The sequence below is a fragment of the Rhinatrema bivittatum genome, chromosome 9 (genome assembly GCF_901001135.1).
Source record: "Rhinatrema bivittatum chromosome 9, aRhiBiv1.1, whole genome shotgun sequence".
Taxonomy (NCBI): Eukaryota; Metazoa; Chordata; class Amphibia; order Gymnophiona; family Rhinatrematidae; genus Rhinatrema; species Rhinatrema bivittatum.
The window spans coordinates 127,190,448-127,217,998 of record NC_042623.1 but is presented as its reverse complement, the minus strand read 5'-3'; the positions used below and the strand labels follow the sequence as shown (position 1 = coordinate 127,217,998).

At 46.8% G+C, this 27,551-nt stretch overlaps 1 protein-coding gene across 4 annotated transcripts in view; it reads left to right on the top strand.

Annotated features, from left to right (window-relative positions):
• Nucleotides 1-27,551, top strand: part of NUP205 (nucleoporin 205) — a 558,669-nt gene that overhangs the window by 198,264 nt on the left and 332,854 nt on the right. For all 4 annotated transcript variants that reach the window (XR_003858760.1, XM_029616971.1, XM_029616970.1 and 1 more), the window contains 5 exons: nucleotides 662-761; nucleotides 847-984; nucleotides 13,844-14,033; nucleotides 23,571-23,691; nucleotides 24,481-24,562. Coding sequence is in view for 3 of the 4 variants with exons in the window: in XM_029616971.1 (XP_029472831.1) it covers nucleotides 662-761; nucleotides 847-984; nucleotides 13,844-14,033; nucleotides 23,571-23,691; nucleotides 24,481-24,562 (631 nt within the window). In the remaining variant the exon portion in view is untranslated. The remainder of the gene's footprint in view (nucleotides 1-661; nucleotides 762-846; nucleotides 985-13,843; nucleotides 14,034-23,570; nucleotides 23,692-24,480; nucleotides 24,563-27,551) is intronic.

The window sequence follows — 27,551 nt, the reverse complement described above, 5'->3', positions numbered from 1 at the left end:
AAGGATGGGGCAGTAGAGCGAGAAGAGAAAGGAACCATAATAAACGGAATGCAAAGAGAACAATATACAACAATTTCTTAAATTGATAGCAATACAGGCGGAGAGTTAATTTACATCATTTCCAAGATTCCTCTCAATGGGGGTGGAGGAGAAAGAGGCAAGGGAAGCTGGGAGAGTTAAAGAGGGTAGAGGACAGAAAGGGGGGAGGAAGGGGAACAAGGCTATGTCTGATTGACATCCGGGTAGGCTTGCCTGAAGAGCCATGTCTTGATGCCTTTTTTGAAGGTGTGCAAGGGGGAGGGTTCAAGACGTAGATAGGGGGGAAGTGAGTTCCAGAGTGTAGATATGATGCTGTTTTCCTTAAAAGGAGAACATCATCCAGCTGTCTAGCTTAGTGTGGAGACCTAATATGACAGGGATTGACAAGTAAGTTAAAATTCCCATTTGATCCACCTGAAAATCTGTAATACATTTTACTTTACTTTAGGAATTTGGTTTCTAACTCCCACTTGACAGATGTCCACATAAAATCACAAAACACTTTGAGAATGTTGGTGGAAAACTTTTACTCCTTGGCATTTGTTACTTTATACAGTGGAGATCACTGAGAAGTCTCTGGGTATCCTCTTAAATTAATAACTGTCCTTGTGACTTTCTGCAGTGGGAGGTAGCAGAGGTGGTTCTTGAAGTTTTCTACAAGCTGCTAAGAGACTATGAACCTCAACCTGAAGATTTTGTGGATCAGTGTGTTGAGTTAAAAGGTCGGTGTGATGTTTATTTTTATCATTAAATGATTCTTTTAATGCATAAAATCACCCAAATTCAAATGTTTATCTTTTCTTATAGGAGAAGAGATTATTGCTTACAAACCACCGGGGTTCAATTTGATGTATCATCTCCTGAATGAGTCTCCAATGTTGGAATTGTGTTTAAATCTGATGGAAGAGGGGGTCACCCAGCTGGATACTTATGCTCCATTCCCTGGTATGTTAAATCAAAGGATCCTCAAATTCAGTATGTGCAGACTCAGTAATTGTAAGGAGACAAAGATTTCATTTTTTATCTTTTGAGGGGTCACATTTTAAAACATGCCATCTAGGCTAAATCAGTTGTACATAGGGTGACAAACAATTTGTGGGTGGTTGACATCCTCAAAGTGACCCTAACACTAATTTTAAGATCAAAGGTTACCAAATGGCACAGATAAGGCTATGCGTGGGAAAATGTGATAGTTCCAAAACTATTGAACCAAATTTAGACATACTATATACCAAAATGAAAGTAATGATCCGAGCTACCAAACTTACAGTAGAGGTGGAAGTATGTGCTGGATGGATGAAATGCTACAAGCTTTTTGTATGCCAAAAATACTGGGGGGGGGGAAAAAGGTTTAAAAAAAAAAAGTTTTGATCTGCACTATTGATTTATCCATCCCATATAGCTAATTGCAAATTTGTTAGCCATCTCATTCCCTACAGCTTGATGCATTGATTATCAAAATCTGAGCAACACTGATAGTTATGACCAGACTAAGGCGACTCTTAGTTCTTGATTTTTTTCCTTAGAAAATTACCTTGGAAAACTTTCACTGGTTAAATTCGGGGGTTTTTTTTTGTTTTTTTAGTTTTTATTGACATCAGGTCCTTCTTGGTTCCTCCCCATAAACTCTTAGGTTTTTCAGCATTTTCAGTAAGTTTTTTTTCGCTTCCAGGTGCCAAGGTGCCCACCGGCTTCAACCGCCCACCATCACTACTCTTGTTTTACTTCCCTTCTTTTTGTTTATCATGACCTCATCTGGTTTTTGTTGATGTCCCCAGTGCCTGTGGACCATGTCCATCATGGACCCTCTTGAGGTATGTGTCCTGTGCTTGGGGGTATTGCATGATGTCCGGAGTTGCCACATGTGCACCCAAATGACCCCTTGACTCGATAAGATGGAGAAACTCTTTGGGTTGAGAAAATCCAAGCCATCGATGTTGGCATCTGCAACGATGGAGCCACACTGATGGACACCGTGCTATCGTTGGCTGGGCTTTCAGTTCCGTCAATGCCGCCCGCTGGTAGGGGCGCCGGAGACCGGCACCTATTGGTTTCTTTCAGGTTGAGGACATTGGGTTCATCATCATTGTTCTCGGCTCGGAGGAAAGGCCAGGCCGAGCACCAAGGGAAGCCGAGGAAGCATCAGCACTGGTCCCCTTTGATGGGAGGCACCAGCTCATGGCATGATGCCCCCGAAGTGCCAGTCCTCCATCCATGCCAGGGGTCCGTGACTGTCTCCACCGGTCCTGGTGCTAGTTACCGATCCACCTTGGGGATCCGAGTAAGATATGACCACCCAGTCGGAGGTGACATTGGCAACTTTCAAGGAAGAGCTGGAGTGGATAGTCAATCTGGCGGTGGAATGAGCGCTGCAGAGCCCCACACCTGTGGAACTGACTGTGCTGATGCCCGTTCTTTCCGTTCTGGAACCGCTGCTGGAATGACCCAATGTGTTCACAGGTGCATTACCAACCCTGCTAGCATTGGTTCTCAGGAGGCCATCGATGCCCGGCAGGGCACAGATGCTTCCTCCAACAGTACTTGTTGACAGTTCCTCCGAGGAGAAAGCTCTATTGAAGCCGGCAGGGACACTGAGGCCTGCAGCCCCCTGTCTAGCTTTGCCAGAGCCGGCACCAGTTCTACCATTTCTCTGAAAGAAGGCAGAGCACCTAGGGCCCCACCCCCTTTGAACTACAGTGAGCATGAGGCTCCGAATGACCCATGGGGGGGATAACACTGCAGACTCCGACTCAGAGGGTATCTCCTCAGTTTTCTCTTTCAGAAGAATGAAGGAAGTCTCCACCAGAGGACTTAACCTTTGCAGGTTTTGTGTGCGAGTGATGACTGAGGCCATTCCTTTTAGTTGTTGATGGAGGAGGATGCCAGGCACAAGATCTGGACAAGGTAAACCCCATCCGCCTTCCTGTTCATGGGATGTACTTTAAGGGTGTATTCCCAAAGTCTCAGCAACTCTAAGGATCTCATGCACCAGGACCGCCACAATCTCCTTAGGAGCCTGCACAAACCGGAGGATTTCCAGCATCTTGTGCCTGGCACAAGAACATGAAGGCGGATGGGGTTTACCTTGTCCAGAAGGCTACCGGATTCGAGAAGCATCAGCTGTCACACCAATCGGTGGTGGTCAAATCTGTCTTCAAGAGGGGCAAGTGCTCTCGAACCCATGCCTCGTCACCCCCAGGGAAGGATCACAGGGCGGTGGATGCTCCAGGGAGCCATGCTCACTGCCTGCATTGCTTTCTAGAAGCTCTACATCAGCCAATACTTGTGGAACCTCTGGAAGCAAGTGCAGGAGGTAGCTGAGCAGCTGCCTCAACAGCAGCAAGACACCTTCATTTAGCTGGTGCATAAGGGCCTGGAGTGCGGAAAACACGAGGTTCGTTTAACGTACAATGTTTTCAAAACAGCATATAGAGTCTCTGCAGTGGGAATCAGCATCCGCAGAATGATCCTATTAACTGAATAACCCAGATAACTTTGAGTTTACTGGGCATGGCTGCGGGCCTCTGATCGGAGGTACAGGAAAGACTCTGACTTGCCATGATTGGGAGAGAATCTCTTTGGAGATAAGGTGAGGGATGCGGTAGCCCAGTTGCGGGACCCCCATGAGACCCTCTAACAACTCTCCGCCAGCACTTCAGACTCGCACTCCTCAGCAAGGAGGTCGGCGAGATGGTCAGAGGAAGTCTTTCTACCACCAGAGGAATTACTCTTCTCTGGCCCCTCACTCCCGATCACAGTGGGTGAGCTCCAGCAGCCGTCCCTGGTAGCAGAGAGCGCCCAAGCCCCAGCCAGCACTCTAGTCAAATCCAAGGACAAGGTTTTGACTGGATCATAGAGAGCATAAACCAACCACCTGTATCCAAAATGCTGGATCCCCCAGTCTGGGACAGGCTACGGTTCTTTGAGGATCAGTGGCCCAGAATAACCTCTGACCAGTGGGGTTCTGTCCATCATCAGTCAAGGGTACCAATTAAACCTATTGGATGTCATGCCAAATTGCCCTCTGTGCCCATTTTGGAGACCAATAGTGCATCAGGAGGTACTGATAAGGGAGCTCATCACTGGCCAGAGCGATCGAACCTGTCCCACCAAGGCAAAGTGAGCAGGGATTCTACTCCTGGTACTTCCTGATTCCAAAGAGAACAGGAGGACTCCGTCCCATCCTAGACCAGAGGGCCTTGAACAAGTTTCTAAAAAGAGAAGAGTTCAAGATGGTTTCCCTGGGCATCTTGATTCCACTCTTGCAAAATGGGGACTGATTTTGCTCCCTCAATTTGAAGGGCACGTACACTCCCATAAAGGTCTTCCCAAGTCAAAGGAAGTTATTTCAGGTTTGTGGTGGGAAAACAGCACTTCCAGTACAGAATGTTGCCATTCAGGCTAGCGTCAGCTCCTCGTGTCTTCACAAAATGCCTAGCCCTGGTGGGGGGCGCATTTCTACAGGCTGGGAGTGCATATTTTCCCTTACCTGGACAATTGGCTGGTCAAGAGCTGGTCTCATGCAGGATCACTAGGGTTTGTCATCAAATATCAGAAGTCCCATCTTAGCCCACCACTTCTGTTGGACTTCATAGGAGCCTTGCTAGACATAGCTCAGGCAAAAGCCTTCCTGTGGCAGTCCAGGGCGGTCACCTTGACGTCCATAGCGTGGTGATTCAACGGAGCCAGCAGGTGTCAGTTCAGCACAAGTTGAGGCTGTTGGGCCACATGGCTTCAAACGTCCACGTTATTCTCTTGGAATGTTTGCACATGCACAGAGCCCAATGGACCCTGAAGTCGCAGTGGCACCAGGCCATGCAGTGCCTCCAGGATCACATCCGAATCACCCCATTTCTCCAGGACTCACTCTGGTGACGGGTACTCTCAAATTTGGAACAGGGAATATCCTTCCAAAGTCCCCTATCCAAATTGTCCTTACCACAGATGGGGAGCTCATGTAGATGGGCTCTGCACCCAGGGCCTTGCTGAGAAGGGTGGGTCTGAAGTGCTGGCGGAGAGTTGTAGGAAGGTCTCATAGTAGTCCCACAACTGGGTTACTGCATCCCTCATCTTATCACCAAAGAGATTCTATCCCATACACGTCAAGTCAGCAAGTCTTTCCTGTACCTCTGGACAGAGATCAGAGGTCTGCGCAGGAAGCATGTTGTCAAATCAACTTTCTGGAGCTCTGGGCGATCAGGTACGCACTGTGGGCTTTCAGAGATCAGCTGTCCAACAATGTTATCCTGAACCAATTAGACAACCAAGTAGCTATGTGGTATGTCAACAAGCAGGGAGGTACGGGATCATACCTCCTGTGTCAGGAAGCAGTCCAGATCTAGTCCTGGGCTCTGACTTGTGGGATGGTGCTCATGACCATGTATCTGGCTAGAACGGAAAACTTGATAGAGGACAGGCTGAGTTGTGCCTTCAGATACCATGAGTATCTGGACCAGGGGGAAGTGAACCAGATCTGCTGCCTCTGGGGGAGCCCAGATGTGGATCTGTTTGCATCCCTTTGCAACAGAAAAGTGACTCATTTCTGCTCCCTGTACAGAACAGATAGCAAACCAGCCTCTGCCACCTTTGCCCGCCAATTGGGCAAAGGTCTTTTGTACATGAATCCTCAGATTCCCTTAGTGGCGAAGATTTCTTGAAGCTTCATGAGGACAGAGGGACTATGATTCTCATAGCCCCTCAGTGGCCGAGACAGCTCTGGATTTCTCTCCTTCGAGAGTTGTCCATTTGGAAACTTTGTTTTGGGGATTTCCCCAGAGCTCATCATGCAGGACCGAGGCAAGTTGTAGCATCCCAACCTCCAGGCTGTGTCGCTCACAGCCTGCATGTTGAGAGGTTATTTCTGCAACAGCTCAATCTTTCTTTCTGAGGGATATGTCTCAGGTCCTTGTGGCTTCTAGAAAGCCTTCCACTAGAAATTCCAATCGACTGGATTAGAGGAGATTTTCTGTGTGGTGTGAGCAGAAGACCCTGAATCCATTCTCTGCTTGATTACCTTCTACACCTATCGGAGGCTGGCTTAATAACCAACTCCATTAGAGTTCATCTCAATGCACTTGGAGCATACTACTATGGTGTAGATTGTACGCCCATCTCTGTGCAGTCTATAGTTGTATATTTCCTGCAGGGCCTGCTTCGACTGAAGCTTCCCTTGAGGCCTCCTGCTATGTTTTGGGATCTCACCATGGTGCTAGCTCAGCTGATGAAAGCTCCTTTTGAGCCACTGCACTCCTGTTTCCTGAAATACCTGACCTGGAAGGTCATATATTTGGTGGTGGTCACCTCAGCGCATAGGGTCAGCGTGCTGCAGGCCTTATTTATTTATTTATTTAAAATCTTTTCTATACCGTCGCTAAGTTATATACCATCGCAACGGTTTACATGTAGGCACATATTTAATGTAAGTAAAAGTATACTATAGTACATTTTAACAGGTGCCGTCAAAGGTTCGGTTACAATATATCATTAGACAAAATAATTTTTAGAGTGTACTGAAAGTACACTGAAAGTGTACTGAAAGTACTTTTACGGGTAAATTTATCATACATAGTGTTATCAATATGCTAGTTGTGATGTGGGGTTCATAGACTACTCTACTGTATTGTCGGTGCTTATCTGCTTATTCCTGAATAATTTCTATTCTCCCGTCTCCTTGTAAAATGCCTGTTTAAAAAGCCATGTTTTTAGTGACTTATCCACCGTACACTAAATTTTTTCATGATAGAGTAGTCTTGCATACGCACCCTAAATTCCTGCATAAGGTGGTGACGGATTTCCATCTTAACCAGTCAGTCATCCTGTCAACATTCTTTCCCAGTCCTCATTCATACCCTGCTCAGATTGGATTGCAAGAGAGCCTTAGAGGACAGAAGCCCATAGACAATCCACCCAACTTTTTATTTCTTTTGATAGGAATAGGTTGGGAGTTTCTGTTGCCAAACAGACAGTATCCAAATTGGCTAGCAAATTGCATCTTCTGTTATGCCCAGACGGGACTGCATCTTTGGGGTCATGTCAAGGCTCATTCTATCAGAGCCATGGCAATGTCGGTGGCCCATTTGCGAATAATTCCCGTGGAGGAGATATGCAATGCTGTGACATGGAGCTCTGTCCACACATTCACATCTCATTACTGTCTGGCTAAGAATGGCCGACATGACAGTAGGTTTGGCCATTCTGTCTTCAAGAATCTTTTTGAAGGGTAAAACCCAACTCTCCTTTCCTAGGGCCCTTTGTTCAGGCTGTCTCCTCCTATGTTACCAATAGCACTGTGGTGGTTGTGGCTCTTGGCACTGGTTGGTGTCTGTTGGTCCCCTTTTGTGTTGGGGAGCAGCCTGTAGCTAGGGATTCACCTATGTGTGAGGACTACCATCCTGCTTGTCCTAGGAGAAAGCAGAATTGCTTAACTCTAACAGGCATTCTCCTAGGATAGCAGGATGTTAGTTCTCATGAAACTCACCCACCACCCGGTAGAGTTGGGTTTCTCCTTATATTTTTTCATTTATTATAATTCTATGTTATAAGACTGAAGAGTGGACACTGCGAAAATATAAGGTATGGGGCATGTTGGACATTCTCAGTGTGCGTCGACAAAGTTCCAGAAACTTTGACATATTTTCCATGCTGTGCTCCATCCGACAATGTCATCCATGTCTGAGGACTAACATCCTGCTGTCCTAGGAGAACCCCTCTTTTAGGTAAGCAATTATGCTTTACCCATTCGATATAGCAAATTAAAGCCAATTATAAATTTATTGGCTATCGCATTCTCTACATTTTGATAATTTCATTATCCAGATTTGAGCAATACTGATTTGTGATTCGTTATATATAATATTCTTATCACTTATTGATACAAATAGACAAACAGGAACCTGGGCAATGTATAAGAGTTTACTCATTTGAAGGGTCAAGGGTCAAGGTTACCTTGTCCAGACAACAGATAAAACATCAGTGTTAGCTAGATTTTTGTTGGTGATAAGCACATTCTACGTGAAGTTCGAGTATCTTTCATTGGTGATATCATCTGCATATAAGAGATGATATCCACTATGCTCATTGAAGTGCCCTATCAGAGACTGGAAGAATAAATCAGCATAGTCTCCAAGAGCCTAATATTCAAAGAAACAGAAAATGCATCCAGGTATATCCAGCTGCACTGGAAGTCACTAGGAAAGATATGAGAGTTCCACAATCCTTGGCATTAAGGGATTTTTGAGGGTGCTGGGTGGGGTGAGAGGGGTAGAATTGGTCTGGAGGAAAGGAGGGATGAGGAAGAACTTGAAGGTACCTGTACCTTTCACCTTTTGTCAATGTTTGGTGGGGTTTTGGAGCTTGGACTGGGTGGGCAAGGTCTTCTTGCCTCGCGCGCGGGCTCTCAAGTTGATCGGCCGGTTTCAGAGTCGGGTCTTGCTGCCTTCTCTGGCGGCCTGTGTCTGCCTGCAGGTCTTGGGCCCCTTGGCTTCTTCCATCGACCTTGTCCCTTGGGCTTTTGCTCATATGCTACGGTTCCAGAAAGCTTTGCTGTCCCGTTAGCAGTGTCGGAACAGTTTCACACAGTCCTCCCGTTTTTTGGGCCTTACCGTCGCTGACTTGTAGTGGTGGCTTTCCCTTCCTCATTTGCTACAGGGAAAGCCTCTCAGAGTCCCTCAGTGGACGATAGTAACCACCGACGCCAGTCTCTCGGGCTGGGGTGCGGTCTGCCTCTCCCAGTACGCCCAGGGGATCTGACCGGCAGCTCAGTCTCGCTGGCACATCATTCAGTTGGAGGCTCGGGCGATGTTCCTAGCTCTTCTGGAGTTTCTCCCCCTCAGCCGCAGCAAGGCGATACGGGTCTTGTCAGACAGCTCCTCCACTGTGGCTTGTCAATCGCCAAGGAGGTGCCCGCAGTCCGCTGATGGCCCTGGAAACCAGCCGTCTCTTCGCCTGGGCAGAGCGACATCTACAGTGCCCGGCAGCCTCCCACATTGTGGGCAAGGGGAATGTTCAGGCCGTTTTTCTCAGTCGTCAGTTGCTCGATCCCGGGGAGTGGGAACTCTCTGACGCAGCCATGAATCTCATCCGTCGACAGGTGGTCCCCCACCACCTGGGCCTCATGGCGACCCTTTGCAATGCCAAGGCAAATTGGTTCTTCCGCCGCTGGAGGGAACACGGCTTGGAGGGCGTAGATGCTTTGGCTCTCCTTGGCCGGCGGATGTCCTTCTGTACGTGTTCCCCCCCCCATGTCCCCTGGTCGGGAAAGGTCTCAGAAGAATGGAACTCCACTGGGGTCCCATGGTTCTGGTAGCACCAGAGTGGCCGCGCAGGCTGTGATTCACGGATTTTCTCAACCTACCACCAGACAGACCTCTACAGCTACGCCATTTTCCTCGGCTCCTTCGTCAAGGACCTGTATTTTTCGACCAGTCCAATCGCTTCTGTCTAGCGGCCTGGTTTTTGAAAGATGACGCCTAAGGCGCAAGGGCTATTAGGAGGAGGTCATCTTCACCTTGTTGCGGGCCCGGAAACAGTCGACTTCCCTGGCTTACGCGCGTATCTGGAACGTGTTTGAGGCTGTTTGTGCGGAGTCGGGTATCTCAGCGCTCTCTGTCCCGATCTCGTTAGATCTCTCTTCACCAAGAAAATCTTCTCCCCTCTCGGCTCTCTCCTGAGTCGGGTAGAATGTCATCATTGAACGGGCCACCCGGATGTGATTGGTGCTTGAAGGAAGTCAAGCATCTACGTTCACCTTCTCGGTCGCTTGCCCGTCGGGGAGTTTTAGTCTGATCCTTCGGGCCCTCTGTGCGGCTCTGTTCGAACCTCTCCTTCGCGCTACCTTGAAAGCTCTTACGCTTAAGACTGTTTTTCTGGTCTCTATCTCTTCTGCTCTTCGGATCTCTGTGATCCACGTGCTGTCCTGTCAGGAACCTTTTGTTTTGCAATCTTCAGATTCCGGGGTATCCCTCGTGACGGGCCCTTCCTTCTTAGTGAAGGTTCTTCTAACCTCCATGTCAACCTGTCGGCAGAACTCCCTGCGTTTTCCCCTGCGACTGGTGACTATTTCCGTAAACTTGATACTATACGAGTTCTACTTCGCTATCTCCATGTTACCCATGGCTTTCAGGTCTTGGTTCATCCTTTGTCCTCTGGAGTGGGCCCATTCGGGGTTTGCCGGCTTCTAAGACCACTATCGCGCGGTGGTTGAAGGAAGCGATCTCCTCAGCCTCTCTTTGTCGAGGACGGCCGGTTCCCGAGGGCCTTACGGCTCATTCACTGTGTTCTCAACTACTTCCTGGGCGGACAGTCAATCGGTCTCTCAGCAGGAGATTTGCAGTGCCGCCACTTGGACATCCTTGCATACTTTTGCTTGACACTACTGTCTGGATGTGCAAGCTCCGCTTCTTGGTTCTTTTGGGCTACAAGTGCTTCGAGCGGGACTCTCTCGGTCCCACCCGGTTTAGGGAAGCTTTGGTACATCCCACAGTCTGGACTGATCCGGGTACGTACAGGGAAAGGAAAAATTAGTTCTTACCTGTTAATTTTCGTTCCTGTAGTACCACGGATCAGTCCAGATGCCCTTCCCTGTTTGTCTTTTTTTCTGTCCTCTCGAAGCTTGTTTCTCTTGCAGATTCGTAGGTTTGTAGATATCCACACATCTTTTTTGTGCATGAATACTGAGCAAATACACCAGAAGCCTTGGTTGCCCAGCACCAAGTATATGCAAGAGCGGTTAGTCATACCATATCTGTTACATTGTTCTTCATCTGCTCCATTGAGCTTTATGGTTACTTGCTTGATCCTACTCTGGTTTTGTTATTTTCTACTTTGACATTCGTTATACTGAAGGGTTACAGGATAGGCTCTGTCCTCATATAGGATATCCTTTCAGTTTTAGTCTGTCTCCACATGCTGGAAAGGAGGCTCAACCCACAGTCTGGACTGATCCGTGGTACTACAGGAACAAAAATTAACAGGTAAGAACTAATTTTCCTGTTTAGATCATGGTGTTCTTCTCAATCCCTTGATCTCTTTACCTGTTCCACCACGAAGTTTCTAGACTATCTCTGGCACTTGTCAGAATCAGGTCTAAAAACCTCCTTCATCAGAATGCATGTCAGTGCGGTAGCCGCCTTCCATAGAGGTGTTGGGGATGTTCTTCTTTCGGTACAACCCCTTGTATCACGTTTTCTGAAGGGCTTGCTTCACTTCAAGCCACCACTGCGCCCTCTGGCCCCTTCTTGGGACCTCAATCTGGTTTTGGGTCGGCTCATGAAACAACCATTCGAGCCTCTCCAATCCTGTGATCTTTGCTATCTCACATGGAAAGTGATTTTTCTATTGGCAATTACATCTGCTCGCAGAGTTAGTGAGTTACAGGCCCTAGTTACCTATCCGCCTTACACTAAATGTCTGCAGGACCGGGCAGTACTCCACACTCACCCTAAGTTCGTACCTAAGGTAGTATCAGAGTTTCACATTAATCAGTCCATTATACTACCTACCTTCTTTCCCAGGCCCCACTCCAATCCAGGAGAACATACCCTTGACTATAATCGTGCTCTAGCATTCTATCTAGATCGTACAGCTGCCCACAGGAAAAGCACTCAATTGTTCGTCTCTTTCCATTCCATCAAATTGGGGCAGCCTGTGAGTAAGCAGACTCTCTCCTCCTGGTTAGCGGACTGCATATCCTTATGCTATCAGCAAGCAGGCATTCCACTTCAAGACCGTGTTAAAGCACACACTGTGAGGGCCATGGTGACTTCAGTAGCACATCTACGCTCGGTGCCGCTTCCTGACATTTGCAGGGCTGCTACCTGGAGTTCTCTCCATACCTTTACAGCCCATTATTGCTTAGACAAGGCCGGAAGACAACAATCCATCTTCGGCCAATCTGTCTTGTGCAACCTTTTTACAACTTGACGTATCAACACCCTTCCACCTGCCCGTTAGGGTTCAGGATGCCCTCTACCAAATTCCACCCCAGTCCTTGTGCCTATTTGCACGTCTTGGGTACATTTGGTGCATTTCTCGGACATCCTCAGCTCAGTACTCACCCATATGTGAGGACTACCATCCTGCTTTATTTATTTATTTATTTAACAATTTTAATATACCGACATTCGTACAGCACATCACGCCGGTTTACAATTAACTAAAAGAGAGGAAAAATTACATTGAACAAGGAGGGGGGAGAGGGGAGCAGGCAAGAAAAGGGGGAGAAGAGTGGACAAGGGGGCGAGTAAAGACTAAGAAGAGACATAGGAAAGAAGGTAAGAAAAGAGGGTGGAGAGTAACCATAAAAAACCATAATAACTTAATGCAATATCACATTATGGGGAAGGAATACATACTGAGTCTGGGTTAGCTGTGCACAAATATAGTGGGTTCTGGGGGGCTGGGGGAGACACTGTCTAGGTTTGATTAGCATCCGGGTAGGCTTGTTTGAAAAGCCATGTTTTGATACCTTTTTTGAATTTGTGTAAGGAAGGTTCAAGACTGAGATCAGTGGGTAGGGAGTTCCAGAGGGTAGGGCTGGCAATGGGAGAAGGCTCTTTCTCGATTGAGGGAAAGGTGTGCAGTTTTAAGGGATGGGATATGAAGGGTACCTGCTAGGGAAGTTCTGGTTGGACGGTTAGAGGAACGGAAACGAGGAATTTTCCTCGAGCCAGGCGGGACTGTTATTGTAAAGCATGTTGTGTAGGATGGTAAGTGTTTTGTATTGAATGCGGAAGGGGATGGGTAGCCAGTGAAGATCCTTTAGTACGGGGGTGATATGGTCCCTTTTACGGGTGCTGGCTATGATTCTCGCTGTGGCGTTCTGCAGGATTTGAAGGGGTTTGATGGTGGACAGGAGGCCTAGGAGGAGGGAATTGCAGTAGTCCAGTTTCGATAAAATGGTCGTCTGCAGAACTAAGCGGAAGTACTGGGCGTGGAGGAGTGGCTTAAGTTTTTTAAGGATGTAGAGTTTGTAGAAGCCTCCTTTTAGCAGGGACTTAATGTGGGGTTTGAAGTTTAGGAGATGATCTAGTAAGACACCTAGGTCTCATATAAAAAAACGTTCAGGAGGCACTTTCCCTGGCCAGGATCACCCTCCTACAGGCTCAACACCTCTCCTAATTCCCCTGCACCGCCCTCCACTGCCTCAGAGCCCACCCCTGACGATCTCACTGGGTCGGCTGCCTGCAAGACAGCTCAGCCTCCCTGGACTGCTGCTGCTGCTGCAGAGACTCTGCAAAGCAAAAAAAACCCCCAAAAAACTGCTTTCTATTTTTTTTTTTCTTAAAACTACAGAACCAATTGAATCAAAAAGTGAATAATAAAAAATGAGGGGATACTTCCCTGGTCCCAGAGGCAGGCGGAAGGGGCTTTGGAACCCGCTGAGAGAGCCAGAGCCCTGGCTGTCAGCGGTCCCGGGACACACGGGCTGAAACCTGGCAGGTGTATCCAACCCCCCATTTCCCGGCTCAACCTGAGGGATGGCCCTTAACAGGAACCTGGCACCTCGGGGAGCAGAATTCCACACAAAATCCAAATCAGTCAGGACTGCAGGTTTAGCACCTATACCATCTGCTGGAGGTAGAGAAATACTGAGGGACTGCAGGTGGCACTCTCGTATATGTGGCAGTGTCCAAAGTTTTTTGTTCTCTACCTCCATCTGCTGGTAGGGATGAATAAAACCCACTTGTCTGGACTGATCTGTGGTATTACAGGAAAGAAAATTAGCAGGTAAGAACCAATTTTCCTATATACCTCAGCAATAGTGAGCCTGGCCTTGTGATTGTTAACCTTTTTCTTTGTTTTACAGGGAAGAAGCATCTGGAGAAAGCAGTTGAGTACTGTTTTGCACTGCTTAACCTGACTCTGCAAAAGGAGAATCTTTTTATGGACTTGCTGCGCGACAGCCATCTGTCTCTCATCGTCACTCCTTTGGAACAGCTGCTGCAAGGGATCAACCCCCATTCCAAGAAGGCAGATCATGTGGTTAATATTGCCAGGTGAGCTTAAGACTTCTTATTAGTCTTGGACAGCCATCACTCTCATAATTTGATTTAATAGTTCTGTGTTTTGTTTTATGTGCCAAAGTTTTAGTGCTCTTCATTAACTTTTCATCTTCCATAAGCCTGTGCACATTATAGAGTATACTGCTTTAGAAAGCAAAAAAGTAGATTGATAGTTGTGGCAAAGTGCTATTTAGAAATCTGTTTGGCATTTAAGCCACTTAAACTATTTTACAGACTTTTTTTTTTTACTCATAAGAACATAAGTTGCCATACTGGGTCAGATGGAAGATAAATCAAGCCCAAAAAATGTGCTAATCCAGGATACAAGCACTTGACAAGTATCCAAGCATTAAATATATCCCAACTGTTTATGGACGACTTCTCCAGGAATTTGTCCAAACCTTTTTTTAAACCAAGCTAACTGCCTTAACCACATTCTCTGGCAATGAATTCCAGAACTTAATTGTGCACTGAGTAAAGAATTTTCTCTGATTAGTTTTAAATAAATTACAAGTTCTGAAAAAGCTAAAACCCTTACTTCACGCTCACGACTTCCGCCTCGTCCTGCAATCAATTATCCTCACCAAAATTGACTACTGCAACGCGCTGCTACTCAGTCTACCAGCCTCCACCATCAAGCCTCTCCAGATGGTACAAAATTCTGCAGCTAGGGTCTTGACCAATTCTAATAAGAGAGACCACATCACGCCCATCCTCTACAATCTCCACTGGCTTCCAATTAAATATAGAGTCTTCTACAAAGTCCTGACCCTCATACACAAATCCTTAAACAATATAGCACCAATCGATCTTACCCATCAACTATGTACCATTAAATCAACAAGACCAATCAGAAAAGCCTACCAAGACACCCTGGTCATCCCTCAAGCCAAAACTCCGCTAAGGAACAGGGCTTTTTCCACCGCAAGTCCTTCCCTTTGGAATTCACTGCCACCAGAACTCAGACAAGACTCTTGCCACCAGTCATTCAAGAAAAAACTGAAAACCTGGCTATTCAGCCAAGCATTTCCCTGATTACTAACAAGCCGCTTTCAACTTGCTATTTTGCATCTGCTTCGCTCTAAATGTATAACTCCACCTTCCTCCCCACCCCATTAAACTTCATTCCCCCCCTTATAAATGCAATTTTACCCACCCATCCTGACCCCCCCTAACCCCTCACCCCTGTCCTACCCTTTCCTATCCTCACTGTACCTTATCACAATTGTTCGTTCGATTCACTCACGTGGAAGTTAGTTATCTAAGGCTTCTTTTACCAACCTCTTGTAAGGCATCTGTACAATTAGGAATATTTCCTAATACCATGTTTTTTTAGACATTGTTTTTTGGTCATTTATTTTTTTCTTCTATTTAACTGCTATTTAAAAAGCTCTATTTAAAACATTAAGACTTTTAGACATTTAAGACATTGTTTTTTGTCATATATATTTTTCTTCTATTTAACTGTTATTTAAAAAGTTCCTCGTTATATGTAATTGCCCCCAAGCAAGTTTTTCAACTGTTTTTCAACTGTTCTATTTAACTGTTATTTAAAAAGTTCTTCGTTATATGTAATTGCCCCCAAGCAAGTTTTTCAACTGTTCTCTGTAAACCGATTTGATTTGCATATAATGTAAGAAGATCGGTATATAAAAAAACATAAATAAATAAATATGTTACTTGCTAATTTCATGCAGTGCCCCATACTATCTCAGAGTAAGCAACCTATTCACATTTACCCATTCCATTTCTCTCATGATTTTGTAGACCTCTATCATATCCCCCCCTCAGCCATTTCTTCTCCAAGCTGAATAGCCTTTCCTTATAGGGGAGCCAATGCAACCTCTTTAACATGTTGGTCACCTTTCTCTGAACCTTCTTCAGAGCATCTATATCTTTCTTAGCATTGACAGGTTAATCCATAACCAGTGGGTTATGTACCTCTGACTGCAGATGAAGATGGAGCAAAGCTGACGTCACATTATATATATACCTCTGCACTGATGTCAGTCTGCCAGTATTCTCTGTCTCCAGCAAATGGAGGATGTGCAGATTACTTAACATTATTTAGAAGGAGAAAAGGAGGAGGACATTATTTCATTCTGCTCTCCTGTGGTGATACCTTATGGTTCCCCCCCCTCAGCCTAAATTTCCCAAGGTGATATCTGCGGATCCTTCTCTCAGTAGAGTGCCTTGGTGCAGTAGCTATTTTTTCGGCATGAACTTCTCTAGAAAGAGAAACTGCTGAGGCTAATGGATGCAGGAAGCAAAGCGCAGCGGTGAAGGCCTTTTCCTTCTCCCCCAGCAGCCGAAGACAGACTCTATATTCAACTAGGATGGGCTGAGCTCAGGAAAAGAATAAATATTAAAAAAAAATTGGGGGAAATAATTAGAGATGCCATTCCCCTTCTGGTCTTCGAGCCTTGGTGTGCCGATCCAGTGTCCATTCCCACATCCAGGGGTGCTTGGGGAGTTGTGGCATCTTGGTGAGTTCAGCAGCATTTTGGCTAGGCCCTGTTTTCAGTCTTTCCTCTGCTACGTGGTAGGCCACAGCAGTGTTTGCACTCATTTCTATGCACAAGTCTGCCGCAAAACAGTGTATGATGGTTTGCGCTTATGCACCCGGGTGGGTGCCTACCTGGACCGTGTATTAGGTGCCTAAATTTTAGGTGTCCATAGTGTGCATTTATTGGACAGAGCTTATTTTTGGGTGCTCTGTCTGGACTCACTTGCGTGGATGCGCAGTTGGGCACAAAATTATCAGATGCATTTGGGAGCATGCTGCTAGTGGGTATTTATCCATGACGCTGATTAAAAACAAAAAAAAGAAGCCTAGGCACCTTAACCTAGGTGTGCTACTTGCCATATTCGGGCATCTCAGCCTGGCGTCCCCTCTATCTGGTGTCAGCTGCCTGGGTGCGGCCTCACGACGGCTTATGCTCCGTGAGGGCTCCTCCGTGGAGGACAGGAGTGAAGGGGTTAAGGCACTCCGTGATCTGGCGTGCTCCGGACGGCTGCGGCAGGTTCCCCTCCCCAACCTGTTCCCGCTCAGCGTGGGAACAGCCGCCATTTTGAATACTTTTCGCACAGCAGCTCAAATAGCTGAGAGGAAGGGAAATTCTCCTCCTCCCTTATCCACACAGCGACTGGCCTCTGAGGGAGGCAATCCTCAGGAGTAACCGGCAAATGCTCCTGAGGAGGGCCCTGAGGGAACTTCATACTCCTCCTCTTCCCTCTTTTTCCTCTGATTTTATTATGCTGTTCCACAAGGCCTTTAAGGCCCGGAGGGTGACAGAGGCACCTGGAGGGAAATTCTAGGGGATTGGCAGGGGCCTGGGCCGCCAAATGGTCTCGACCTTAGATAGCGCTGAGGCTCTGAGAGCGCAAAGCATCCACTTTGGTCTGCCTCAACCCGTGACTGGACCAGCTCCTCCGGGGATTCTGATCCGGAGAATCTGGATCCGAGCGACAAGCCGCTGCAGGGGCCAGACCACAGGGGGAGGATCAGGGCCATGGCCCCTCCCATGTTGTTGAAGGTGATGACCCCAAGTGGTTCGTCTCTTTAGGAGGGACGAGCTGGGGCCCTTTAATCCGGCTGGAGGAATTAGGCATTGAGAGTCCACCAGAGGATTCCAGGATGGGGACCATTGATCCCGTGATGGTGAGCCTTCGTAGTCCGACCCGGTCCTTTTCCTTTGATCTTTCTGTCATCAATTTGTTGTTTCGGGAATGGGACACTCCGGACTTGGGATTGAAGGTCAGCAAAACCATGGACATGCTCTATCCTTTACTGGAAGAGGCCTTGGATCTCCTGCGAGTCCCCAAATTTGATGCGGCTGTGTCAGCGGTCACCAAAAAGACCACCATCCCGGTGGTCGAGGTCCAACTCAAAAAGATTTTTGAAGTGTCCACTTTGTGGGTACGGGTTGCCATGTGTAGCAGCTTCGCCTTGCGGGCTGGACTCTGCTGGGTGCAACATTTGCAGAGTGTCTCATCTCTCTCAGGCGATGACATCATTCATGCGGGACGCTTGGAGGTGGCAGTAGCTTACAGTGTGGATGCCCTGTATGACCTGCTAGGTACGTCGGCTAGATCTATGGTCTCAGCTGTTTCTGCCCGCAGGCTTCTCTGGTTGAGGAACTGGTCTGCCAACATCTCCTCCAAAGCTCAGCTGGGATCCCTATTGTTCAAAGGCAAGCTTCTTTTCGGGAAGGATTTGGAAGACATGATTCAGTCCTTGGGGGAGAACAAGATCCATCGCCTGCCGGAGGATAGACCCCGGTCGAGAGGTTCTTTACCTTCGCGGCCTCTGTTTTGGGGGAATCGGATGTTCCATTCTTCCCAGTCGTCGGGCTCCTCATCTCGGCAGACTTCGGGCAGTCAGCAGTCTTGGTCCCAGTCCTTTCGAGGCCATCGCTTCGGCAGGGTCGGAGCCTCCCAGTCTGCAGGGGGAGTTAAATCCTCCCAATGAAACGAGGCCAGTCCATTCCTCAGCAACGGTTGTAGGAGGCAGGTTGTCTCTGTTTTACAAGGAATGGACCAGGTGGACTTCAGACCAGTGGGTTCTCAGTGTAATAAGACACGGCTATGCTTTAGATTTTGCTCAATGCCTTCGAGACCGCTTCCTCGTCTCCCCGTGCTCGTACGCAGAGAAGCATCAGGTGGTGTGGGACACCTTACAACGCCTACGCGATCTCGGAGCCATTGTTCCAGTTCCTCCGGTGGAGCAGCAGAGGGGCCGTTATTACATCTACTTCGTGGTACCCAAGAAAGAAGGCACGTTCTGACCCATTCTGGACTTAAAAAGGGTCAATCGCTATGTTGTTTTTTTTAACTTGTACTGAGGGGCAGCCAGGAGAGTTGGTCCTGCGGTGCAGGGCCATGGCGGTTGGCAGTGCGGTGTGCCACGTCACTGCGGGAGGTGGGAGCTGTGAGTGCCGGCGCTCTGTGGGGGGTTCCCGAAGGGGACCCTAATTCTTCCGGCGTGCAACAGCCTTGTTTGCTCCGGGCAGCTGTTTTTATTTTTAGCTTGCCCGCATTCTTTCTGGTGCTGCTCCAACTGCCTGGTGCTGAAGGGATTTCCGGCGGGGTCCTCTGTATGTCTGCCGCAATTTGGAGCTCGTCTGAGTTTTTTTCTTTCGCACACACGGTTCCCGTGCTTCCCAACATTCCTGCACTCTCCAATCTTCCTGCACTCTTTGGCAGTTCGTGCAGCTGAGTGGCCTGGTTTGCCACATGGTGCGGTCTCTATTGGAGCGGGGGTGGCAGAGTAGAGCGGATGTCTAAGAAACCACGTGTTGAGGCCTGTAGGGCCTGCGGGATCTAGTCAGTCCACCTTAACTCCCTTTCCCTGTGCACTGGCTGTGCTACGGGGGGGGGGGGGGGGGAGGAGGATCCTCTGTTAAAGGGTCCTAAGACCCGGAGAGCCTCCCAGTCTGGGGGGTCCAAGATGGGGTTCTCTCCGCTTGCTGTTCCCGAGGGGGTTCGCTGCCGGGGAGCCCTGATGGACCACAAGTCAGGTGATTCTCCTCCACCTCTCTCTCCAGTGGCGCGGGTCTATGAGGACAGTGTTGAGGAGGGGGAGGTCTCTGAACCCAGCAACCCTGAACAGGGTTCAGCGGGCCTGGTGGGGTTTGCTCCAGAGTTTGTGCTGCTTATGCATGAGGCCTTTCTGGCTCGTAAAGCAGCTAAGCGGACACCGAAGGAACAGTCTTTAGGACCACCCAAAAGAGCCCAGGCGTCCTCAAGGGTGTCCTCGGGGGGGGGGGCCTTTGGCATCTCATCCAGATGTCATTAGTTTCCTCAAGGGACTGCAACATTTGAAGCCTCCGGTTCTCAAAGTCTTTCCAGATTGGAATCTTAACTTGGTTCTGCGGGTTCTCTGTGAACCTCCATTTGAGCCTTTAGGCCATACCTCCTTGAAGGATCTTACGCTAAAAACAGTTTTCTGGTCGCAATCTGCTCAGCCAGGCATATTTTGGAGCTTCATGCATTTTCCGTCATAACCTTTTTTTGCGTATTTCCACCAATAAGGTGTCTGAGTATGGTGCCTTCCTTTTTGCAAAAGGTAGTTTCTGCCTTTCACGTGAACCAAACAGTTGAAGTTACCGGGTTTTCCAGAATGGTCTAGAGACTCAGCAATCGGTAGAGATTTTCACTTCTTGGATGTTCGGGCGCTCTTGAGGTACTTGAAAGTCACTAATTCTTTCTGAAGGTCAGACCATCTTTTTATTCTGTTCAGTGGAGTGAAGAAATGAGAGAAGGCGTCGAAAGCTACTTTGGCCCAATGGTTGAAATAGGCTATTTTGGCGGCCTATATTGCTAAGGGTCATGTGGTTCCGAATGGCCTTAAAGCACATTCTACTAGAGCACAGGCAGCCTCTTGGGCTGAATGTCAGTTGGTGTCTCCACAGGAAATATATAAGGTCACAGTGTGGTCCTCCCTGCATACTTTCACCAGACATCACCATTTGGATGTTCAGGCACCGGAGGATGCGGCCTTTGGTGAAGATATAATGAGCAGGTCTTTCGTATGCCCGCCCTGGTTAGGGTTGCTTTTGGTATATCTCACGTGTCTGCACTGATCTGGCTATGTTCAGGAAAGGAAAATTGGTTCTTACCTGCTAATTTTAATTCCTGTAATACCACATATCAGTCCAGGGACCTGTCCGGGTCTTGATGCCGAAAGACTGACCTTCCTGGTATTCAGATGAATACCTTCCTGGTATTCATTACTTCTGTAACAGTGAAGTTGTTTTAATTACATAGTTCATTTTCAAAAAATGTCACATGAAAAAATATTACATGAAAAACATATACAAACCAATAAAATACATAACACACAACGCTCTCATACCCATTCATCCATTAAAACATATCTTCATCACTAAAAATAAGACATATATAATGGAAAGCGCAATGATTGATCAACATACAGATCATGAATTCACAGTACAATGATCCTGTAAAAAAAAATTTCCACACAATTTATAGTCCTACAACTACACTCTTTCACTATCTTTTTGTTAATGTGCCATTCATTTAGCTGTTATGCTACCATATGCTGATCAATTGTCTACTGCATTACTATTATTGTTATTTAAACACTTCAATGTCCCATGTTTTAAAATTCACTTTTGATGATCCTTCTATATTAGCAAAACAGTCGCTTGAATATGTCACTTGAATTCCGCTATTTCCAAGCTGTGGTGTCACTTAAAATGCTTCAATACCTCTAACTCATCTCAAAGCTATGATGACCCATCGACTTCAAAAAATGCCCAAGGGAATATCACCCTACAAAGAGGCCCTTGTTTCACCTTCACAGCTTCATCAGGGGAATAGCAAACTCTAGCTGCGATCTCCTCTTCAAAACTTATAAATGGCCCAGGCTACCGCTTGTATACACCAGGCTTCTCCATTACGAACCAACCAATATGATGACCACCGCAGATCAACTTGAAACCTTAGCAATCGGCGCCAAAAGGATAGCAGACTTCTTTGCCATAGATTTCGTAAACAAAATGGCATTGTGTGGAAACTTTTTTTTTTTTACAGGGGCATTGTATTGTGAATTCATGATCTGTATGTTGATCAATCATTGAGCTTTCCATTGTATATGTGTGTTATTTTTAGTGATGAGGATATGGTTTTAATGGATGAATGGGTATGAGTGCGTTGTGTGTTGTGTACTTTATTGGTTTGTGTATGTTTTTCATGTGACGTTTTTGAAAATAAACATTGACTCTTATTTATGTGATATGTTTATTGACAATATATGGGAGTCGTATCTAATTCCACCCATATTTTTGTTAATTACATAGTTGCTAGGGCGTTGTGAGCCTTGCGGTTTGTGCAGGTTTTCTAGTTTAGGGAATTCCAACCCTGGGATTTTTGGGGGGGAGACGGCGAATTCCATATAATTTTGGCTTGAGAACAGGTCAATACTGAGGGGACTGCAGGTGGAACACTCGGTTATGTAGCAGTGCCTCAAAGTTTTGTTCTCTGCCTCCATCTCCTGGTAGGGATGCATAAACCCACTTGTCTGGAGTGATCTGTGGTATTACAGGAATGAAAATTAGCAGGTAAGAACCAATTTTCCTTTAGGCCAGATTCAACCTCTTGAAGGACAAGCTCTGAGGACTGTAATCTGGGGGATCCCTGATGTAGAAGGTAAGCCCTTTTCTGTACAGCATTTTGTGGTCTGATTTATACAGGTCTTGCTTCAGTTAAAACCGCCCATCAAGTCTCCTGTGTCATGGGACTCAACCAATTGATAAAAGCTCCTATTGAGCCTCTGGACTCTTGTGAGTAAAGGTAGCTGACTTTGGAAGGTTGTATCTTTGGTGGCAGTCACTTCGACATGTGGAGTTGGTGAGCTCCAAGCCCTGGTAACTTATCCACCTTATACAAAAATTTTCATAAATTGGTGGTTCTTCGCGGCCATCTTAAGTCTGCCTACAGTTGTCAGTTCACAAAGACGAATGGATGTTGGCAGTTTAGCTTGCAGGAGAGCCATAGATTTTTTTATTTTTTTTTGTTATCTGGGGTGGCTTGAATCCCTTGGATGTTCCACACAGCTTTTTCTTTCATTTGACATCAATAAGCCTGTAATTGTCCTCACCTGTGCCACAGCAAATCTTATCCTCCATGAAAGGCAACATGAGAGAAAATGGGTCTTCATATGGGTAGATCTATGTGCAACAGTTATCAGAAGTCACCTCTTACTTCTCTCATGGCTCATAGAAATGGGGTTCATTTATGGAAATGACTCTTATTCCAGAAAAAAATCAGAGTTTGAGCATGAGATGCTGAAGCATAAAATTAATGTGATGGTTGAGGGCTTCCCTGCCAATGATAGGAGTCATTGGGTATGAAGCCAAATTCTGTGTCCCCACAGCTCACACCAGGGAAATGCTCAATATCACTCATTGAGAACTTTCTACCCTGATCATTTCCTTCTGCAGAAGGACATCTGCCAAGTGTACACTCCTTTGGAGCTACATTTTCGAGCTCCTTGTTGCCAAGCCTTTTCTGTGGCTGGGTCAATTTTATGGAATGATCTGCCACAATAACTTTCTAGAGTTCATGCTTTCACTGTGCCTGTACCTATCTCTGAAATTCTTCTTCACTCTTTAGCAATGCATACATATTTCATACCTGGCAAATGCTTACTACAAAATGGTTTGGAATTCCAAATGGCAGAGAGACAAATGTTTGGAGGGTAAGGTTTCATCTAAGGAGAATAATGATTTAGTGAATTACCCTGGTCATCTGTTCTAGAAATGATCGAGGTTGTTACAGTAAAGCAGAGGTGGTTTTTACTATTTTGCAACAAATACCTCTGTTAAAGATTTGTAGGGTAACCACTTTGGCCTTGCTTGACATGTTTGACATATTATGTGGATGCCTCATCAGAGGTTATCTTTGCAAGGTAAATTTTAGAATCTAATCGGGGTCTTTGGTCTTTCCTTTCCATTTCTTTTCCTTTGAAATCAGTTTTATTAAAATATTACTTTTTTTCCCCTAAAGGTATCTATACCATGGCAACAGTAATCCTGAACTGGCATTTGAAAGTGCAAAGATTTTGTGCCACATCTCCTGCAACTCCAACATCCAAATAAAGCTCGTGGGAGACTTCACACGTGATCTGGTACTCTATTTATATGAATTCTTGGGAAGGCTGAATATTGTTTAGAAAAGATTTTTGTAATGAATTTAAATCAAGGAAAGTTTATGCATATGATGAGGACACACTGGTCATAGTAGATTGACTAGAAACCCATGGGTACATTAAGAATCATAGAGCAAAAGAGAGATCTTTGTCTACTTCAGATTTTCCTGTATGATTCTGCATCCCTAGAGTGTAATATACTTTTATACTAAATTGTGTTCACTGTAAGGTAAGACTTTTATTTAGACAGTCACCTGCCTAATCATGTTCACCTCCAGAGGGAATATAAGTCACTAAAATCTCACTTACTTTTGGTTTAACAGATTGAGAGGTTTGCATGTTCTACTGCAAATAGATATGTGTTCTAACATGAAATATTTATAAAATAGCTACCCATATTTTTTTTCTTCCTTTCCCTGTTTATTGTAATTTTCCACCTTTTTTTCGTTAAAATGTAAACAGATGATATGTGTATTTTAATGTCTGTATAGAAAAGCTGTTAAATAAATGAGTGATTTATAACCTTTTAATTCTTACTATATTATAAAACAAATGAAAAATACAAAGAAAAAGTCAACTTTGATATCTAAACATGCCATCCTATTGTATGTTTGGGAATCCTAATCACTGCAATAATTAGTATGGATTATTGTATCTGTATAAACATGTTAAAGTGCAAACATTATATACTTCTAACATTCTGTCTTACCACCCCCTTCCTTCAAAATATTCTTTTTGGGGTTCATTCTTCCCTTATGTTGTTGGCAGAATATTAGTCAGAAGTTGATGGCTGGCTTTGTGGAGTGCTTGGATAGTGAAGATGCAGAGGAGCTTGTTAACACAGAGGCAGGTCTGTATAAATAACTTATGAGATTTTATTATGGTTTTTGTTTTCTTACATATAAGTTAACACAGAATAAAACAAATGTTCTTGGCTTGCTTTAAGAGGGTGAATACTTTCTTCACTCTATTCAGCAAGATATTTCAGAGCATTTCTGCAGTCTTAGAGGAGGCTGCATGCTCTCTCAGGTACTAGAGATTCTGTTTGTTATAAGTGACTGACGAAAGGGAATATAAACAGAAAAGTTAGAACCAAAATGACATTTTCCTAGCATGTAGCCTGATGGACTCAGGACCAATGGGTTATGTGTGCTCCCCTGCTAGCAAATGGAGATGGAGTCAGGTTTCAAAGCTGTCATCACCATAGATATACCCCTGTAGTGACCTCAGCCATTCAGTATCTCTCCGTCTCTTAGCAGATGTGGACGCTATCCCCATACCAGCAGCGGTGTTTAGCGGGATTGCAGCGCTAGTTCGAAGGAGAAATTTACCATTAAGTTGGGAGAAAGATCGAGCCCCGCTTTCCTGCAGTGATATGTAAGGGTCCCTCCCCCAGGTGAAAATTCTTGAGGTGATTTCAGAGATCCCTCAGAGGAATGCCTTGGTCTGGTGGCCGGTTCCTGGTGTGGACATTGCTGCTGAAGCAGCTGAAAAGCAGCAAGTGCAGGAAGCTGAGCATGGTGGTGACGGCCCAAGCTCTCTTCCCCCGCAGCTGGAGACCGTCTCTGTACTCAGCCGGTAAGCGCTGAGCCCAGGTAACTAGAGAAGAACTCCTCCTACTCAGAGATGTGGAAAGGCTTCGGTAAGTCTTTCCTCCGGTCTCCTTGCTCTGTGCACTGTACCGACATCATTCTCAATCCCATTAGGGCAAGGGAAGGGGGTTTCTGAGTGGGTTGAGCGTCCCCCCAATGGGCTAGGCCCCGCTTCAGGCTCGGTGGGCACTCCATGTGGCTGGCCGCAGCGCCACCATCTTACGCGTGGTTTGGTGTGGCGCCATTTTCCCCTTTTGTATGTCTGCACACACGGTGCAGGCCAGCCCTTTGTGCACATAAATGCGTGCACACTGCGCATAATCATACGCATAACTATACGTATAACTATACGTATAACCGTGCCCATAAGCACACAACCGGATGCTTCGTCTTACGTGAATCGAGGCGAGTTTGTGTACGCTTGAGAGGCGCTAACCGGCTGAACGCACAAGCTACAGAGTACTATGGCTCCGGCAACAAAGAAGCACAAGCGACTCTCCCTTTGCACTGCCTGCCATATTAGGGTTGTACAATCTGACCTAGAATCCTTCCTGTGTCAGCACTGTGAGGAAGCCCAAGGAGGGCTGGACTCTCAGAACTTTTCCAAGTCCTGCCCCTCCCGGTCGGACGACAGGTCAGCCACGACCTTATCTGGTAGCACCCCGGACCTGAGCAATTCCGGGGCTGCATCCTCCCCGGGAGAGGGCAGTTTAGCAGCCCCTACTTCAGTTCCCCTGGGCTAAGGATGGACCTGGCGACCTTTTCTTGGTTGGAATTTTTTCAGGGCCTTCAAGCCTTTGTTCAGGCATAGTCAGCTACTGCCCCTGCCCGGTCTGAGCCCCAGCTGAGAAGGCCTTGCCCTCCAGTCCTATCAGCATGCCTTGCCTCACCAAGGGTATCCCTGACAGGGACCCAGAAACCACGGATGACGAAGGGGATGCGGACTCATTGGAGGACGGGGAAATCCCTCCAGGCCTGGAGCCATACCGGACCATGCTACAGTTTTTCTACAGAGATGAATTACCGGCCCATCCTGGATCTCAAGAGTGTCAGTTGTCATCTGCGGATAATTCACTTCCGCATGGAAACTCTTTGCTCCGTCATAATGGCCGAGCGTTCTTAACCTCCTTGAACCTCTCAGAGGCCTACCTTCATATTCCAATCCATCATCAGCGTATCCTATGTTTTGCGGTACTGGACCGCCATTATCAGTTCCAGGCGTTGCCCTTCAGCCTGGCAACCGCCCCCAGAACATTCTCCAAAATTATGCTGGTCATGGTGGTGGCACTGAAGAAGGAAGGGATACTGGTGCACCTTTACTTAGACGACTGGCTAATCCGGGCGAAGTCGTTGGAAGAGAGCCTCCAAGTGACCAGCGGGGTAAGGTCCCTGCTTCAGGACTTGGCTGGGTTGTGAACATGGACAAGAGCAGTCTTAAGCCCTCCCAGTCCCTAGAGTACTTGGGAGTCCGGTTCGACACCAAGCAGGCCAAGGTCTTCCTCCCTCTCTCAAGGATAAGGGAACTGATGTGGCAAGTGTGTTGGTTGATGAACACAATGCGCCCCAGGGTGTGGAACTAACTCCATGACTTCGGCCTGATGGCGTTAAATTGTATCACAGTAGATTTCCTTTGTGTCCTCCCTCCGGTTATGAGCATACCTGGGAACTCTCCTGATTTAGCCCGGAGACTCTGGAAATTTAGACAAATTTCTGGGTCTCCAGGCAGGACGATAAAATCTCCGGGCCGCTGCATCTCTAGTGCTGGAGCCTGGAATGCAGTCAGAGGGAGAGGGGGAGAGAGAAAGAGAGAGAGAACTAATAAAGGCGAACACAATGACTATATCTACACCACAATAAGAGCACACTTTTTCAACTCAGGGTGGTGGGTTGGGCAGGGTTTCATTGGTCTGCCTGATGAATTAATGACATAGTAAGGGCAAAGGGCCGTCGGCTGCCAGTAATCAAAATGGCGTCGACGGCCCTTTCCCTTACTATGTCACAGGGGCTACCGCCGCCATTGGTCGACCCCAGTGACATGGTGAGGGCAAAGGGCCATCGGCGCCATTTAGACTACTGGCAGCCGACAGCCCAAGTCCAGCAGATCGCTCCCGGACCGCTCCTGGACCCCCGCTGGACCACCAGGGACTTTTGGCAGGTCTTGGGGGGGTCAGGAGGGTGGGGGCTTGTAGTAAATTAATTTTGGAGGTCTTGGGGGGCGTCAGGAGGGTGGGGGGTTGTAGTAAATTA